Genomic DNA, 18,886 nt, shown 5'->3' with positions numbered 1-18,886 from the left:
TGGTATTTCTTTTTCCCACTGATGTTCTCTCTCACATCAATGTCTGTCTCTCTCAACAAGAACATAGTCATGTCCTGGCTGGTTTGGCTAAGTGGACAGGGCGTTGGCCTGCGGACTCAAGGGTCGTGGGTTTGATCCCCAGTGGGGGGCATGCAGGAGACAGCCAATCAATGATGTTTCTATCTCTCTCTCCCTCTCCCTTCCTCTCTAAAATTAATTTAAAAAATATATTTTTTAAAAGTTCTCATCACAAGAGGAAAATTAAAAAAAAAAAAAAAGTCATAGACTCTGTTGCATCCTATGGTAATTATTTGGCCACACGTTTGCCTGAGACATGCTGAGGGAAAGCACTGTTTATTGTCTAAAATGTTATCCCCAGTGCTTATCACAATACCTCGCACATAGGCAGGCGTTCATTAATGTGTGCTGAATAAGTAAGTAAAATAATAGGAAGCTACCCCACATGCCCTTAACTTGTTTTAAACTTCCATGGCAACCCACATGGAAATGCAAGCCCCTTCTCTAAAGGGCTAGCTCTCACACTGCATTCAGCGTGGCTCTCACACTGTAGTACTGCGATCCCTTTCAAAGCCAATGCAGAACCGTCTGCCGTTCCTGCCTGCAGCTCTGAAATGCAAACACATGAAGGAAAGTTTTGGGCATCTTGCTGCTCTTTAAATGGCCTAGAAATAGAGGTCTTCCCACTAGCTCCACCTGCTGTTCCAACAGTCAAACCTAAAATTACCACGTCACTTCACGAACACTTTCAGAGATTCTACTGCCATCGGCTTTCATCTCCAATGAAACGTGCATTACCTGTGCCCACTCCTGGAGGGATACAATATGTTTCAAACACAACATTGGGTCTTCCATGCATACTGTGCACTAATCACAGTCACCTAAACGCACTTTATTATAGTTACACTAGAGGCCCGGTGCACAAGATTTGTGCATGGGAGGAGTGGGGGGAAGGGTTCTTCAGCCCGGCCTGTGCCCTCTCGCAGTCTGGGAGCCCTTGAGGGATGTAGCCATCAGTCGGACATCCTTAGGCTCCCACCACTGCTGCTGCGCTTGCCACGGCTTCTGGCTGAGCGGAGCTCCCCCTGTGGGAGCGCATTGACCACCAAGGGGCAGCTCCTGCATTGAGCGTCTGCCCCCTGGTGGTCAGTGTGCGTCATAGTGACCGGCCATTCCGCAGTTTGGTTGATTTGCATATTAGCCTTTTATTATATACGATGAGGATCACAAAAATGTCAGGAACCACACAGAACAATGCGTTTATCTGAGTTTATTATTAATTTGTCTCCAGAAGGTGTTCAGAAATCGCCTGGGCAGTTGGGTTCTATCAGTAGTTTGCAGACTTTTTTTTCTTTTAAGCTGTAGGAACCCTAATGCGTATAATGTGTAGAGGGGATGAAAACAGCTATTCGGTTTGGAGTGAGGTGGTCTCCCCACTATTCCCTGGCCAGCAGTGCTCCCAGAAATACCCCAACAGGACCCAGGGCTGAGGATTATGCCTTAGAAACCACGGGACCAATGATCTTTACAAATCCTGCTAGACTCTGCTAGTCTCTGCACTTTCCACACCACTGGAAACAGTCCCTCCCAGTTTATAAACCACTCTTGGCGACCCTGGCCAGGTAGCTCAGTTGGTTAGAGCATCATCCGAATTCGCCAAGGTTGTGGGTTTGGTCAGGGCACTTACAAGAAGCAACCAATGAATGCATAAATAAATGGAACAACAAATCGATGCTTCTCTCTCTCAAATCAATCAATAAATAATTTAAACCACTCTTGGCAAAATGGACCCTTTTCATGTTTTATAATGAATGCATATATTTTACTTTCCAAACTACTTAATGCCTATGATATAGATATCCTATATAATAAAAGACTAATATGCAAATCGACAGAACGGTGGAACGACTGGTCGCTATGATGCGCACTGACCACCAGGGGGCAGACGCTCAATGCAGGAGCTGCCCCCTGGTGGTCAGTGCGCTCCCACAGGGGGAGCGCTGCTCAGCTAGAAGCCCTGAGTGAGCGCAGCGGCTGTGGCGGGAGCCCCTCCCGCCTCCACGGCAGCACTAAGGATGTCCGACTGATGGCTTAAGCAGCAGTCAGACATCCCCTAAGGACTCCCAGACTGCGAGAGGGCTCAGGCTGGGCTGAGGGACCACCCCCACACACAAGTGCACGAATTTTGTGTATCAGGCCTCTAGTGTCATATAAAGAGACAAACTAGGAAATGTTATCTTTTCTTTTTTTTCTTTTTTGCTTCTAAGCAATTTCCTAGGAAGGTAATCATCTTTCATTACAAGATGGATATATTCAAAAAGTCCAATAAAAATATACAAATATTTTCCTTGAAAGTTTCATCATGTATAGATATTTTTTGTGGTTCACGGGTGTAAGCTTCAGGGCCCATGCACACAGAGAAACCCTGTGGAAAATGAAGCACTGTTCTAGGTTTGGCCATCGCAGGAGCTAAAATTAGAAACTGCAATAAACCTGGGGGATGAAGGAGAAAACAATAAAAATGCCAAATTGCTTAAGACTGTAAGTCTGACCCTAGATTTAGTAGAAAAGGGAGGGTTTGCGTTCATTATGCCACATATTAATTTTTCTAGGGATTGAAAATGAGGGTTTAAAAGGCTTACCTTTTAAAAGGTATAATGCAAGCCTTCTCTAGTTTGAGAAATAAAATTCAGATTATGACTTCTGGAGGCCACGAGGGGGGAAAAAGGAATAAAATGTGTGCACATAAAAATATAGTAAGGACAGAAGGTGAAAGTGGCATCCGTGACGTGTTGTCACAGTAAAATGGGCAAGAAAATTCAGAGAACTAATATTTCAGCTTCCTGTATAAGAAAGAGTAAGGGAATAAAGAGAAGAGAATCGTCCTTAATGGAAGAAATCAAGTTTTACTATATCTTGGGGAGGAAATTGACAAGAAATAGTAAAACAGGTTATAGTAGACTAGAGAAACCTGAACCAATAAAACTTTATTTCAATCAAACGCGGACAGGACTCATTACCTTCTTTATTATGTGCATCTCCTGCCCATAACCCTTCAAAGGTTCCTTGGTGTTAATAGTGCAAAGTCCTGATACTTTATTCTGGAATTTGAAGCTTCATGATTCCTTACTCCTTGGTAGTGCAGGAAGTAAAAATATTCCAAGGGTGTGGATTCCAATGTAGGACTCATTATTAACAGTACTAGAGGCCCAGTGCACGAAATTCGTGCACAGGTAGGGTCCCTAGCAGCTGCCAGCTGCCAGCTGGGGCCTCCCTTCGTTCTGCGCCACCGCTGGTGGTCAGCGCACATCATAGTGAGGGATCGAACTCCTGGTCAGTCAAATTCCTGAGGGGACACTTTGCATATTAGGCTTTTCCTATATAATAAAAGGCTAATATGCAAATCGACCAAACAACAGAACAACCAGTCGCTATGATGCACACTGACCACTAGGGGGCAGATGCTCAATGCAGGAGTTGCCCTCTGGTGGTCAGTGCACTTCCCAGGGTGAGTGTCGCTCAGAAGCCAGGCTCATAGCTGGTGAGGGCAACAGCACTTGTGGGACCCTCTCTCACCTTTGCAGCAGCACTAAGGACGTCCGACTGACAGCTTAGCTGGCAGACGGACATTCCCCAGGGCTCCCAGACTGGGAGAGGGCGCAGGTTGGGCTCAGGGACCCTCCCAAGTGCACGAATTTCGTGCACCGGGCCTCTAATATATATATAGATGACAGCCGACAGCTCTGGGTATGTGAATCTGATGGGGGGCAGAGAAGTGGGGTATTGTAAAATGAAGGACAGGGATCTGAGAGAAGAAATCTCAGCCACTAAGATGGACACTGCAGCCCTGGCTGGTTTGGCTCAGTTGATAGAGCGTTGGCCTACGGACTGAAGGGTCCCAGGTTCAATTCTGGTCAGGGGCACGTGCCTGGGTTGCGGGCTCGGTGCCCGGTAGGGGGTGTGCAGAAGGCAGCTGTTCGATGATCCTCTCTCATCATTGATGTTTCTATCTCTCTTTCCCTCTCCCTTCCTCTCTGAAATCAATAAAAATATTTTAAAAATTAAAAAAAAAAAAAGATGGACACCATGGAGGAAGAGGCCCTCTGAGAAACTCCGCAGGGGAGGTTGGGAGAAAGAACCCCCACAGAGGAGCAAAGCTACCCTGGCCTTTGCCATTGCCAGCTGTGGAGAGTGAGGGATAAAGCCCCTTCCTCTGTACCATTAACAAAATGCCTCCGCAAAGTCTACTGACTTACAGGAGTGGAGTGTGTGGGATACGTCTAAATTCACGCCGAGTTCCACATCCGCTCTGGTGCGGGCAGGTACAGGGAGAGCGCCGGGAGCTGGCGGGAAAGCTCCCAGCTGGTGTGGGCACTGCATGCATTCACTCACTATGTTCTCTTCTTTGCTTCTCCACCTTTCCAATCCCACCCATCCTTCCACATCCGGCTCCTGCCTACACCTGTGCAGGGAGTGTGGCCTGCACACTCATGTGTACTCATGTGACACCTCGCCATGAAAGAAGGGACCATACTTCTTTCATCCTCCCTACCCTGTATTGTGTCTTTTTAAAATGTCTTTAGGTCAATGTCTATGTCTCCTAATTTTTCTTTTCTATCCCAACAATGAAACTTAACGTCCTCTAAATGGGTGAATAAATAAACTAATTTAGGGATGAATATCTGGCGATACCACAAAATGGTCCTATATGATTACAGTTTCAAGAAAAGGAAACCTTAAAGCATATGCAGTTTCCTGATTATAGAAAAGAACTAAGGAGTCACTTGACATCGTAAGTCAAACAAACAAAACCTAGTTATACTGGGTATAGCATGGCCTTAGATGTTTACATAGAACTTAAAAGACTAGAAAATGGAAATTTAAATTTAGACCAAGAATATATTTAATAGTAAACTGGTTCAAAACAAATCAGACAGGATAGTAATAAGTGAAAGCACACAAGCCAACTGGCCATTCACCTCAGCACCCACAAATTACTTTTCAATCGAACTGACGCCCGATAGCATGACTGCGTCAAACAGTCCATAATCACCTTTATGATAAATCAATCTCTTTGATTTTGCCATCATTCAAAGTTAAAGGTTAAAAGTTCCTAGAAAGCTTTTTCTTGTTTAAGCATGAAAGCAAAATAAGTTCATTGCTCTAAAAGGGTAATAATGTAAGGAAACAGAAAGGGGGGAAAAAAACCAAAAACCTCAATCTAATCACCCAGATAAAACAAAATTCTGGTGTCCTTTGTTCTGCCCTTTTCCTTAAGGCATACTTTATATGGATCTGGGATAACACACAGACAGCTGTGGGAGGATTCCGTGGGGCAACGTTCATGAGGTTCTCAGCTGTTGCTATGTATACAAAATGCTCTACAATGTATCCCACCATAAAGTCAAATCATCTGAGATCATACATGGTCTCTGTCCTTCATGGAACTGCCCAGACATGTCTGATGTTAGACCCCTGGCCTACTACACTAAAGGAATTTGAAGGAACTGGCATACAAATTCACTAATTTATTTATTGAACCATTTTGTGGACATCAATGTCCACTCATCAGTCTCTCCATCATGAGACATCACAGAAGAAATCTCCCGCATCATGGAAAACAATGTCCCTCCAGAAAGGAGTTTCTATTGTACGGACCGCTATACTTGGTTGTGGTTCCCTATTTGCTCTGTATTGGGTAGCTCAGAACCAAATCAGACATCAACATCTACCAACTACATAGAACCTGCCTTTTGCATTCTGACCACTCCTGACTTCAACTCATTAAGTTTCTAAGGGAATGAACAGTGGCCTCAACTCGGCCACAATGACTAATAATGACTCATGGCACTATTAAAAGCAAGGGAATGGGTTACTGGCTGCTTGAGAGGGTAAGCTTGGAGGTCAGACCACTGGTCTGCTAGCTACTAGCCAGCTGGGCCACCCTGGGCAAATTACACAACCTCTCTAAGCTTCAGGGGTTTTTAAACTTATAGGGTAATCCCCATGTCATATAGTTGCCTCAAATTTAACAATCCATGAATATTGCTCATCACAGTGGTAGGCATTAGCAATCGGAGTTATAATATCCTATATAATAAAAGCCTAATATGCTAAGCGTCCGGTCGTCCAGTTGGCCATTCAACTAATCAAAACGTAATATGCTAATGATATGCTAAGGCCGCTCAAACGCTTGCTATGATGTGCACTGACCACCAGGAGGCAGACAGTCAACCGGTCGACCAGTTGCTATGACGTGCACGAACCACCAGGGGGCAAACGCTCCGACCAGTAGGTTAGCTTGCTGCTGGGGTCCGGCCAGGACTGAGCGAGACGGGCCGGGCATGCCTTGGAGCCCTCCCGCAGTCCCTCCCTGGCTGGCCAGCTTTCCGCGTCCCTCCCCAGCCCTGATCATGCACCAGTGGGGTCCCTTGGCCTGGCCCGCACCCTCCTGCAATCCGGGACCCCTCAGGGGATGTCTCAGAGCCAGTTTCAGCCGTATCCCGCAGGCCAGGCCGAGGGACCCCACTTGGGCCTCTAGTCTATAATAGTAATAAACACATGTAAAGGTGTTTGTAAACAAATAAAGAACCATCAAATGTCAGGATTAAGATATTTTATTATTTCTCTCTGGAGTCCAGTTTCCTCATTTTAACAATGACAGATTGTTAGGTTTCTTCCAGTTGCAAACTTTTTTTATCCTCTGTACTTAGAGAACAAGGGTTGTAATGAAATAAAATACTATAAGAGAGGCAGCAATAGTGAATACGGGATCCAACCCCAACAGCAATCTGCAGCTTCCTTAAACAAATGCCTTGATTTTTTTCTCCCACTAATTTAATCCCTAGTTCCTGGTACTTAAACAGTTTTTGCGGACACTCGCTTGTTAAAAGCATTACAAATGGTATTAGCACCTTTTTGCTCCTCATTCTGGCTCCTCAGATTCTTCAGATTCTTCTAGAGTGACTTTCCTTGAGACATTCTACTCCTATTTCTAATAGCTTTAACTTAACTTTCCATCTTGATTTTCACAAGGAACCCCTACAAAAACGACCGACTTAGAGACCAGAAGCTCTTGCTATGATGTGCACTGACCACCAGGAGGCAGACAGTCAACCGGTCAACCAGTTGCTATGACGTGCACGAACCACCAGGGGGCAAACGCTCCGACCAGTAGGTTAGCTTGCTGCTGGGGTCCGGCCAGGACTGAGCGAGACGGGCCGGGCATGCCTTGGAGCCCTCCCGCAGTCCCTCCCTGGCTGGCCAGCTTTCCGCGTCCCCTTTAGGGTCCCTTTTAGGTTTAGGTCATATGTGAAGTGTGTGCATCATCAAGTCTCTGCTGAGTCAGGGTCAGTCCAGGATGTGGATCTGGACCTCACCCAGGAAGGTTGGGCAGCAACTGGGCACTACACAGAAAATCCTGGAGGTGGCATGTGCAGGTGAGGCCCAACCCTGTCCAGATGTAAGAAAAGCTGTTGGTAGCAGGAGAATCCCCACGTCACAGCTACCCAGACAACTCTGGAAAGTTACCTGAAAAAATTGCTCCCGGAAAGCCAAGTCCAACATTTCAGTTCTTCTTCAAGATCAAAATATTGAGAGAAATGATATATTTAGAAAAAAATAAAACATTGAATTTGTGCATAAACCCTCCTTCTGCAAGAAAAAGAACATAAAGATGACTTACGTCACTGAGAGGGAGAAAAAGAGGGAGCTGGTGGCCTGAAATTGGCTAGGCATTGGAAGTTCTGAAACAAATGTTCGCAGTAATCAGAGTTCAGCAGTTATTTCCTGCTGGGATGGCTGTTTTCCTCTTTCTCTTGGATGCTTGTGGTCCTGAGTCGCCCCTTTCCAGTGAACGTGAATTGAAGCTAATTAGTTAGCATCCCGGCTGCAAGTCTATTCCCTTACATCATGAAGAAAGCGGTGCTGTGAGAAGTTAATTGGACTTTGATATCAAGACCAGAAGAGGAAGGGGGAACACTGGCAGCTTGTAGACTAAGGGGAGTCCTTCATGGTAATTTCGGAGCAAGGTACTATACACCTACATTTTAATCTCGTCCCTCTAACCCGATCTTCCCCTGAGTTTCTCAGATGACTAATTTACATTGTAACCTTTTGGAATATATTTTTAAATTAGTTATTAGGAAAAGATGCTGTGAAGGGAAGCATCGTAATGATCTGATGGAGAAGTGGGTGTGAGAGCAGATGTAATATCCTGGATATGAAATGCAAGGGAATGCATGCGGGGGCAGAGGCGGGAGCGGGAGAAGGAGCATATATCATCCAAGTCAGAAAGCCCTCCGAGGGAAGACTGCTTTCAGTACTAGTATTAAAAAATCCCAGTTCAGCCCTAACCGGGTTTGACTCAGTCGATAGAGCATCATCCTGAGGACTGAAAGGTCCCAGGTTCGATTCCGGTCAAGGGCATGTCCCTTGGTTGCGGGCACATCCCCAGTGGGGGGGGTGCAGGATGCAGCTGATCGATGTTTCTCCCTCATCGATGTTTCTAACTCTCTATCCCTCTCCCTTCCTCTCTGTAAAAAAAAAAAAATCAATAAAATATGTTTTTAAAAAATCCCAGTTCTGAAGCAATCTTTAGGCCATAATGAATTTGAGAAAACGTTCCATAATAAAGCAGCCTTCAGTATATCTGAGAGAACCCAGGCATGGAACAGACCACGTGAATATCAGAATGCATAGCAAAAGGAAGCTCTATCCCTGCAACAAATGTGAGAAATATTTCTAAAAAAAGTAAAAATTCAATAATTAGGGAACTCATAAAGGAGAGAATATTTTGTATGTTTCATAAACATATCTCCAGCCACAAGCCAAATCTCTCAAACATCAGAAAGAAAGAAAACACAAGGGGGGGGGGGGTGTTACGATGGATACTTGGAGCATCCTTTTCCCACAAATCAGTCCTCACTTTACATCAGGGAAGAAGGTGGGAAAACCTTCCGCCAGAATTGACTCTTCATTGTATATAAAATTACTCACACAGGAGAGAAACCATACGAATGTTAATATGTGAATGACCCACATGCCGTGTGGTTCAGGTTTGGGCTCTGGAGAAGGGCCACGCGCAAATGACAGAGACGAGACAAGAAATAATAATTTGGAAATTGGGGGGCCAGGCAGGAGCCCAACGCAAGAGGAAGGACTCCACTTGTGCTCAGGCCTTGCCATCCTTTTATTCAGTTTGGGATACATCTATAGCCCTTAGGCAGGCAATTCCAGTATCGGACAGACTATCTTATCAGTAAGGATTTACATGACTATCTGGTCGGGAAATTGCTTCAGCTACCATTGTCTCGACTAAATAGTCAGTGCATAGCTCTGACCTTTGCCAGGGCTCAAGGTTCACCAGAGTTCGGGCTCCTTGTCCACACCTCTCTGCTAGTGAAGACAATGGGCAGCTTCCAACATCAATACATGTGAAAAACTCTTTTTATGAAGTCATATCTTACTAAACATGAGTTCATACATATTGGAGAGTGTGGGGGAGGGGGACTTATGATACTGAATGTGGGAAAAGTTCTGCTAGAAGTCAATCTTTACGTCAGAACTCACGACACCTGCAGAGAACATGGGAAATCTTTCTTCCAGAATAATACCTCTCTATACATCAAGGAACTGGTGAAGGAAAGAATTCGGACTCAGAGATTATACATAAGGAAGAAAATCTGTGAGAACATGGATGTGAGAGGGCCTTCAGCAACAGTCAAACCTGATGCATCAGAAAAGCCACAAATGGAGAAACGCTATATACATATAATGAGTGCATACAATGGGTGTGTACAATCCACACTCATCCAGACAGACAAAATCGCTCACTGTCTATCAGGGGACTCCTAAAGGAGCAAAACCTTAGCAACAACAACAACAACAACAACAACAAAATGTGGGAAATGTCCAGATGACAGAATATTGACATAGAAACCCAAGGAAAAAACTGTAGGGAAGCCTTCACCAAGAAGTTACAACTAGCCCTGGCCAGTGTGGCTCAGTTGGTTGAGCATCATCCTGTGCACCCAAAGGTTGCCAATTTGATTCCTGGTCAGGGCACATGCCCAGGTTGTGGGCTTGATCCCCGGTAGGAAGCATGCAGGAGGCAGCCGATCAGTGATTCTCTCTCATCATTGATGTCTCTCTCTCTCTCTCTCTCTCTCCCTCCCTCTCTTCCTCTCTGAAATCAATTTTTAAAAAAAATTAAAGGCAAAAAAATAATAATAAAGTGACAATGGAATATAGACGAGAAATTAGATAAAAATATAGTATCAATATAAATTTATGACAATGTTAAGTGTAGTTATGGACAGTGCAGCAAGAGAGGGTAGAAAGTGCAAATGAGAAGGCAAATGGGGTAAAATGTTAACATTAAGTGAATCTGGATAAAGGGTATACAGCTATTCTCTATACTACTTTACATTATTTTTTTAAAAAAGTAATTTTTAAAAAGCCAATCCAGCATGCACTGACCCCTATCTCCTCAAACAAAAGGTATTCATCTCCCTTTCTCTCTCATCCTCCTTTTCCCTCTTCTCTAGATCATTCTGCTAAGCTTAGAATCATGTTCTTAAAAAAAAAAAAAAAAAAGCAAATATCGCTCTTGATCCATAGCCACTCTGGACCTACTGAAAGACCTAGCTACTCACACTCTCACACTTTCTCACCTCCCAGCCTGGCCTCTGCCATCACCACACTTACACTGCTCTCACTAGTCACCAAACACCCGCCGGCTGCCAACACCGAGGGATCCTCTTCCGTCCTTATGCTACTTACTCTCCCACTGCATCCGATAGGGCTGGCCACACCCTCTTCCTTGAAATACCTACTTCTCTGGGCTTCGGAGCAAACACGCTTATTTTCCCCCTGCCCCTCTGCCCCTCCAAACTCTTCCATTTCCTCATCCTCTGCCTGACTTGTGATGCTTCTAGTGCCTAAGGGTCTCAGGCCCCTCCCTCTGTCTCACGAGGTGGTCTCATCCATTCCCGGGGCTGCAAAACCTCCTCCATGCTGATGTCTCCCGAATGTATTTCTTCAGCCCTCAGCTTTGCTCCAACTGTCTTGCCCTCGTGGCTTGCATCTCCTCAAAATGGAACTCTTAGTCTCCTCCACTCTTCAGTAAGCGCCACTTGAGCTGCCCACATCACAAAACCCAGGTCATCCGTTGGATGTTGAAATGATAAGCAACATTTCTTTTCTTTACGCTTTTCAACGGTTTAAAATTTTCCTACAATAAACATACACTGAATGGCCAGATTATTATGATCTCTGAAAGCATAATAATCTGGCCACTCAGTGTACTTCTCTTGAGTACCTCATTTATTTGATATCAAAGATACTATAAATCGTGTACCTGATCAGTTTTCCCCTTTGCACTGGCTGATAGAAAGCTCAGGGCAAATAGGTGGTTGATCTCCAGCAAAAGTCTAGAATACTTTTGGTACCCATTGGAGATACAGATACACTGAGTGGCCAGATTATTATGCGTGCAGAGATCATAATAAACTGGCCACTCAGTGTATACTTATGAATACATGAATTAATCACAATTAAAAGAACCAAAACTTATTTGAAACCGAACAAAACAAAGATGTGCTTAAACACAATGTTTTATTAGTCTCCATGTTTGCCCTTAGTTTTAGTTTCATAAATGTCTAAATAAGAGTACTAAAAAATTAATATTAACTTCATGAATTACCGGAAGTGTCTGGCTTCACTGAAGACATCACAGCATCGGCTTCTATCTAGAAAAGAAGGAAGAATAATAGGGCACATCATTCCATTGAATGTTTTCACAGTGCAAGTTCTTCATTCCTAGGGTGTGGGGACAGGATGTATTTTATGAGAAACCCACTTTGTTGAGCCCTGCAGACAAGTCATGTCACAGGACAGCGATAACAGTCACTTTACTCTTCATCAGTATCTTTCTTCTTTTTTTTTTTTAAATATATTTTATTGATTTTTTTACAGAGAGGAAGGGAGAAGGATAGAGAGTTAGAAACATCGATGAGAGAGAAACATCGATCAGCTGCACCCTGCATAGCCCCTACTGGGGATATGCCCGCATCCAAGGTACATGCACTTGACCGGAATCGAACCTGGGACCCTTCAGTCCGCAGGCCAATGCTCTATCCACTGAGCCAAACCGGTTAGGCCATCAGTATCTTTCATTGACCAGACTCTAATCTGCTACAGACTCTAATGACCCCAAAGCTTCACTCCATTGACCAAAACAGTTTCAGCATGTGAAATCAACCTGGCTGTCACTCAGGTAGCATAACCTAATAGGTAACTTTTCCATTTTACACAAATACAGAAATTGTTACAACCGTTTTATTTTTAATTTTCCCCCTAATTGTAAAAGTAACATATTGAAATTTTAAAAATATAAAATATTATGAAGAAAAAAATTTTTTAATTCAGCCATCCAATGAAAACTATTGACATTTTGGTCTAACTTTTTTGTCTATGCATTTTAAACATATTTGAGAACACACTGTATATGAAGTTTAGGGACCTGCTTTCACTAAATATTAAAATACAGTATAGCTCGGCCAGGGTGGCTCAGTGATGGAACATCGACCTATGAACCAGAAGGTCACAGTTCAATTCCTGGTCAGGGCACATGCCCGGCTTGCAGGCTCGATCCCCAGTAGGGGGTGTGAAGGAGGCAGCCTATTGATGATTCTTTCTCATCATTGATGTTTCTCTCTCTCTCTCCCCTCTCCTCTCCCTTCCTCTCTGAAATCAATTTTAAAAATACTGAAAAATACAGTATAAACAGTATAGAATTAGAACTTGGCAGTACTTGACATAGTATCTCTATATTGGATAGTATCTCTATCTCTCTCTTTAGTTCTTTTAATTTTGATTAATCCAGACCCAACACTTTCCTGGTTCTTCTTGCCTCCCCCAGATGGTTTTGACTACATTTTCTTCATGGGCCCCCTGCCTCCCCTTAAATGTTGGTGCACCCCCAATGTTCTACCCTCAAGCTACTGCCCTTCACACTCCGCATACTCTTCTTGGGCAATGCCATCCAGTCTCCTGTTCTGCATTACCACCTGGAAACGGAGGAGTCTCCAATCTGTCTCCAGTCCTCCCCTCTCCACCCAATTCAGATTCCTGTATCTAAGAGGCAGCACAATCTGAGAGCAGGTCTTTACCACTGTAACCCCGGCGCCAGCACAGCATCTAATGAGTGAATGCACTTTGCACGCTCATAGCCTCCTCAAACTTAGTGTGCCCCCACCTGAACGCACTGCCCTTTCCCTGAATCTACTCCCGAATTTTCTTACTTGGTGGCATCACAACTGCTTCAGTCCTGGTGTCACGCCACTCTCTTACCACCACCTTATCCAATCAACCATAAGGGCGCAACTCCTCCCACCACCACCAAGTGCTCCCAGACACTTCCTATCAGAGGTCTAGCTCCACTAGTCTATTTTACGTTGTTGTTAATCCTCGCCTAAGGATGTTTTCCCCAATGATTTTTAGAGAGTGGAAGGGAGAGAAAGAGGAAGAGAGGGAGAGTGGGATAGAGGGGAAGGGGAGGGAGGGGGACATGTGTGTGTGGGGGAGAGAGAGAGAGAGAGAGAAACATTGATGTGAGAGAGACACATCAATTGGCTGCCTCCCGCAAAAGCCCCTGGATCAATCGGGAATCAAACCGGTCACCCTTTGGTGCAGTGGCCTATGCTCTAAACACTTAGCTCACCGGCCAGAACTTGCTCCTTTAAACAATGCCCGGACTCCTATTACAGTTGCCTCCTCTTGTCTCCTTCACTTCCTGTTCCTCTCTATCTTAGTATTTACTATAGTTTTATAAGTCTCTCTGCATTAAATTGTAATCAGCTTCAAAGTAGGGTCTAAGTTTTATTCACCTTTATATCTCTAGCAAGTAGCAAATGCTCTTTTTATTAAGTAGGAACACTTAATAAATTTCATCATGTAAATAATTGCATAGGTGTATAAGTGATTTATTACATAAGTGTTTTACTGCTTCATAACCAGCATTCAGTAAATATTTCATTTGCTCAAAAGCAATACTCAAAAATAAAACCCCAAACCTCAACCCAGTATAAAAGTAAAAACCTGTTAAATTTTACCAAGGGTACACATAAGTGTTACTTATTTAATAAGACTTCACTGTACAAATGATTAAGTACATAGTTGATTTATTGTGTCAGTACTTTACTGTTTAGTGATCTGCAGACAATAAACATTTCATTAGGTTAAAAAATAAAATCCAGCCCTAACCGGTTTGGCTCAGTGGAAAGAGCGTCCGCCTGCGGACTCAAGGGTCCCGGGTTCAATTCCGGTCAAGGGCATGTACCTTGGTTGCGGGCACATCCCCAATGGGGTGTGTGCAAGAGGCAGCTGATTGATGTTTCTAACTCTCTATCCCTCTCCCTTCCTCTCTGTAAAAAATCGATAAAATATATATTTTAAAAATAAATAAATAAAAATAAAATAAAATAAAATCCAGCCCTGGCCCGTGTCGCTCAGGGGTTAGAGCGTCAGCCTGCACACAGAGGGGTCAAGTCGAGGATTTGATTCCCAGTCAAGGGCATGCACCTGGGTTGCAGGTTTGATACTTGGCCCAGGTCGGGGCATATGCAGGAGGCAACTGATTGATGTGTCTCTCCCACATTGATGTTTCTCTCTGTCTCCCCCTCCCTCCCTCCTTTCCATTCTCTCTTAAAAAAAAAAAAAGTCAATGGAAAAAATAGTCTCCAGAGAGGATTAACAACATCAACAACAAAATCCAAAACCTCAATCGGTTATGAAAACACAAGCTAAAGTCTGTTAAATGTCATGGAGCATACATACATAAGTTACCACACCACTGTCATTAAGTTCCTCACTTAGGTTCTAAAATTAAAACCAACTAAGTAGATACAGGGGTGATAGAGGCAAGAGACCTGATTTCTTTCCAGCTGAACCAGGTTAAATACAGTGCTTCAAAGGCTGAGTCTGCTTAGCTGACCGGCTTTAAAATTCCAGCTGAAATGCTTGCAGGTAAACAGGAGAGCTGTAGTTTCTAGAAGCCAGCCCTACTTCTCCGAGCTCTGTAACTAACATCCCCTGGTAGCTGAACCCACCTGGGCTATTCAGGGGACCTATTTGTGTCAACACACCATGTTGACTGTGAAGTTGTGATGCATTTAAGCATAACGAAGGATGGAGAAGTGGACATCACATGGTGCCTGGCCTCACTGAGCTTGCAATCTGACAGGTGTGCCACCCATGAGCAACAGCGGGTCAAAGCGATTGCTGTTTTTGGTCTAACAAGGCTATGATGGAGAGCGGTTCAGGCAGAGTTCTGAGTGTCCCTCTGCCTGATGACTGCAGTTAAATTTGTTAATCCTGGACGAGGTCTTGTCTCTGATTAATTCCAGTTCAGCAGCTTAACAAGAACGCATTTCTAAAATGGGATGTAATAGTAAGGGGAGCAGCACAAAGATGGGGGTGGGAACCCAGCTGACTTGACTCAGTGGTTGAGTGTCGACCTATGAACCAGGAGGTCATGGCTCAATTCCCAGTCATGGCACATGCCCGGGTTGCAGGCTTGATCCCCAGCTGGGGGGCATGCAGGAGGCAGCTGATCAATGATTCTCTCTCATCACTGATGTTTTCTCTCTCTCTCTGTCTCCCTTCTTCTCTGAAATCAATTAAAAAATATAAATACAAATATACTTTAAATAAAATAAAAAAATAAGATCGGGGTGGGGGTGGATAGGAAACTTGCCCTGCTAAAGTAAGAGATTCATTGAAATTCAGCTCAACCCTTATTATTCATGAATTAATGCAACCTTTCCTGGAGACTAATATTCAACAGAATTTCAAATGTACCTAGCAATTGTACTTCTGGGAATTTATTCCACAGATGTGCATCCACAGCACAGATACAGATATAAAGGATGCACAGAGCAGCAATGTTTGTAGGAAATAAAAACCAGGGAAAGAATCTAAATGACCAAAAACAGAAAACTGGCTAATGAAAATACTGTGCAACTTTTAAAAAAAATGTGGTGATGGTGTGTGCTTTTATGTTCACCTATGGTTAAGTCAAAAAAGAAAGTTCTGTTTTCAAAGAATGCTATGCATGTATATGTTGGTCATGCATAGAAAATCTTGAATGATACATAGAAACTTAATAATGGTAACCCCTAAGTGGGACCCTCTAGTAGGGAGTGTTAATGTAAAAATAAAAAAAGAACACACACACACACACCATTCAAACCTATAAAGAATTTTTGTGAGTTTATTCGAGCCAAACTGTTGACAACTGCTGTGATGCAGAATCTCAATGTATTGGGATAATGCTCCGGAGAATGACAGTTATTAACCTTGTTTTATGTATTACAATCAAAGGAGGAGACTCTCGTAAGTGGGTTACAGGAAATCTGTTGGTGACAGATTAGGGAGGCGGGAGAAAGCAAAGGTGGTAGGGGAACCTCTTTGATTGGATAAAAAGTAAAATGACAGGCACATACTTCTTTTCCTGAGGTGGGTGTAGGATAGTTAACAGTCAACAATTAACTCAATAACAAAGAAGGCATTTGTGGTCTGTGTCCAGGAGCCCTCCTGCCTTTGGTTGTGGCCTGAGGGGTCCAGAAAAAGGGAAGTTACAAGTTACCCTGACATTTCACAGGTATGTTATTTTATTTTATTTTTAAAATAAATTTTATTGATTTTTTTTTTTTTACTGAGAGAGGAAGAGAGAGGGGTAGAGAGGGATAGAGAGTTAGAAACAGTGATCAGCTGCCTCCTGCATACCTCCTACTGGGGATGTGCCCGACACCAAGGTGCATGCCCTTGACCGGAATCGAACCTGGGACCTTTCAGTCCGAAGGCCAATGCTCTATCCACTGAGCCAAACCGGTTAGGGCCACAGGTATGTTATTTTAGATGCAAAAAGACAATAGGCTCAGTCAAGGTAAAGACTGACCTTTGTCAGAGAAGGCACAGGCTTAGGAAGTGAGTGCCCACTATAAACTGCTTTCAGCTGAAGTTTTAATTTCAGACCATCCTTTGTGGTTTCTTTAGGTCTCTGAGTTTGCAAGACCGCCACGCAGGCCTCCCCTGAGCTTGTCAGGTTAGCATGTGGTCTCTTTTTCCTCCACAGGAGGGAGGGCATTTTACATTCATCTTTACACGGTTCTGCACTGTTTGAATTTTTTAGTTGTTCATGTATTCCTTTTTTTTTTTAAATTGATTTCAGAGAGAAAGGGAGAGTGAGAGACAGAGAGAGAAACATCAATGATGAGATAGAATCATTGATCAGCTGCCTCCTGCACGCTTCACAGTGGGAATTGAGCCTGCAAGCCAGGCATGTGCCTTGACCGGGAATCGAACCGTGACCTCCTGGTTCATAGGGCAAAGCTTAACCACTGAGCCATGCCGGCCGGGCCATGTATTACTTTTATAATTTAAACAAACAAAAATATTTTTTAAATTTCAAAACCAACCTGCATGTCATTTCCTCTGTGAATTCCTATTACCAGCACGGCCCTTCCCAGCCTTCCCTCTTCATACCTTTCTAGCATTTCATATTTATTATAATTATTAGCAGTCTGGTGGTGAGATAGCTTTCTAATTCACCCCTGAATTGGATTCTGAAGAAAAAAGTAAAATTCAGCACTGGGCACATCTCCGAAACTGCTTATAAGGCAGCAATTAGTGTGTGTGTGTGTGTGTGTGTGTGTGTGTGTGTGTTTAGGATATAATCTTTGTTTTTATTTTTATTTTATTTTTTGTATTATTATTATTATTTAATTTCTTTATTGATTAAGGTATCTCATATTTGTCCTCATTCCCCCATTCCCATCCCACACCCCTCCCCACGCATGCCCCCACCCCTCTGTTGTCCTTAACCACTGGTTAGGCTCATATGCATGCACACAAGTCCTTTGGTTGATCTCTCCCCTATATCCCCACCCTCCGCCACCCAGCAATTAGTTTTATAAACATGGTAAGCAAGCCCTCTGCACTTAACCAGTAGGATCCACTCACCAGTAGGATCTTTCTACTGTCAGCCCCACCCCCAAATAAAGAAAGCTGTACCTTGGAGGGCTTGTACCCAAACAGCATTACAACAGCAACTTTAAAGTCCTCTCTGCTTAGATAGCCTTTGTTATCTTCATCGCATGCTTTGAATACCTAAAGAACATTAAATATCTTTAGTTCAGACCGAAACCGTTTGTCCTATTATTTTTATTACCAGCTTATATTACATTTGAACCTCCGAAATCTAAAACTCGGCCCACCAGTAGGCTCGGAAATGGAGTTTCATTATCCTACTTTTAATGCTCCAGAAATCTTAATGAATGGGCTAACATGCACCCCCTCGAGAGTGCCAACGACTTAATCGCTAAACGGACACAAGTTAATTCCTTTAAACTCTTAGGATAACTTCAACCCAAAATTCGGCCCTAGAATCAGGAAGGTGAGTCAAAGGGGCTTGCTTTGAAAGGCGGGAAGAGATGCAGATTACTTAATGGACTGTGTGGCGTAGAAGGGAAAGGACTGACAAGGAGCCAGAACACAGGACAGAGAGGCAGAGCCTTGCAGCCTTAGGCTCAGTCACTAACAAAGTCACTGCAACGCGGCTCAGACAGACCAAAGTGAGAGAGTTCCGAATCAAGTTAAAATCCGAGACACCTACTTCCACCCATTTCTTGTGTTCCGAGGGGCTGGCTTCCCACGTGCGTGGCCGGGCTCCGGCCTCGGAGAAAAACATCGCGACGGTCAAACCAGCGGCCTCGGTCGTCAGACCCCGACGAGGAGCTGCAGACCACCCGCCACGCACCCTGCGGGTCTGGAAGCTGAAAGTGGCCGGGCACCTCCAACGTCTCCT

At 43.9% G+C, this 18,886-nt stretch overlaps 1 protein-coding gene across 2 annotated transcripts in view; it reads right to left on the bottom strand.

The window, feature by feature from the left end:
• Nucleotides 1-18,886, bottom strand: part of EFCAB11 (EF-hand calcium binding domain 11) — a 129,977-nt gene extending 111,091 nt beyond the window's left edge. For both annotated transcript variants that reach the window (XM_008148416.3, XM_054715838.1), the window contains exons 1-3: nt 18,695-18,886; nt 18,094-18,189; nt 11,723-11,768 (exon numbers count right to left, since the gene is read on the bottom strand). In XM_008148416.3, the coding sequence (XP_008146638.2) occupies nt 11,723-11,768; nt 18,094-18,189; nt 18,695-18,769 (217 nt within the window). In that variant the 5' untranslated portion in view covers nt 18,770-18,886. The remainder of the gene's footprint in view (nt 1-11,722; nt 11,769-18,093; nt 18,190-18,694) is intronic.

This window comes from Eptesicus fuscus, chromosome 5, assembly GCF_027574615.1.
Source record: "Eptesicus fuscus isolate TK198812 chromosome 5, DD_ASM_mEF_20220401, whole genome shotgun sequence".
In the NCBI taxonomy this organism is placed as follows: Eukaryota; Metazoa; Chordata; class Mammalia; order Chiroptera; family Vespertilionidae; genus Eptesicus; species Eptesicus fuscus.
The sequence above is the reverse complement of the archived record's forward strand: the minus strand, read 5'-3'. Positions and strand labels throughout refer to the sequence as shown.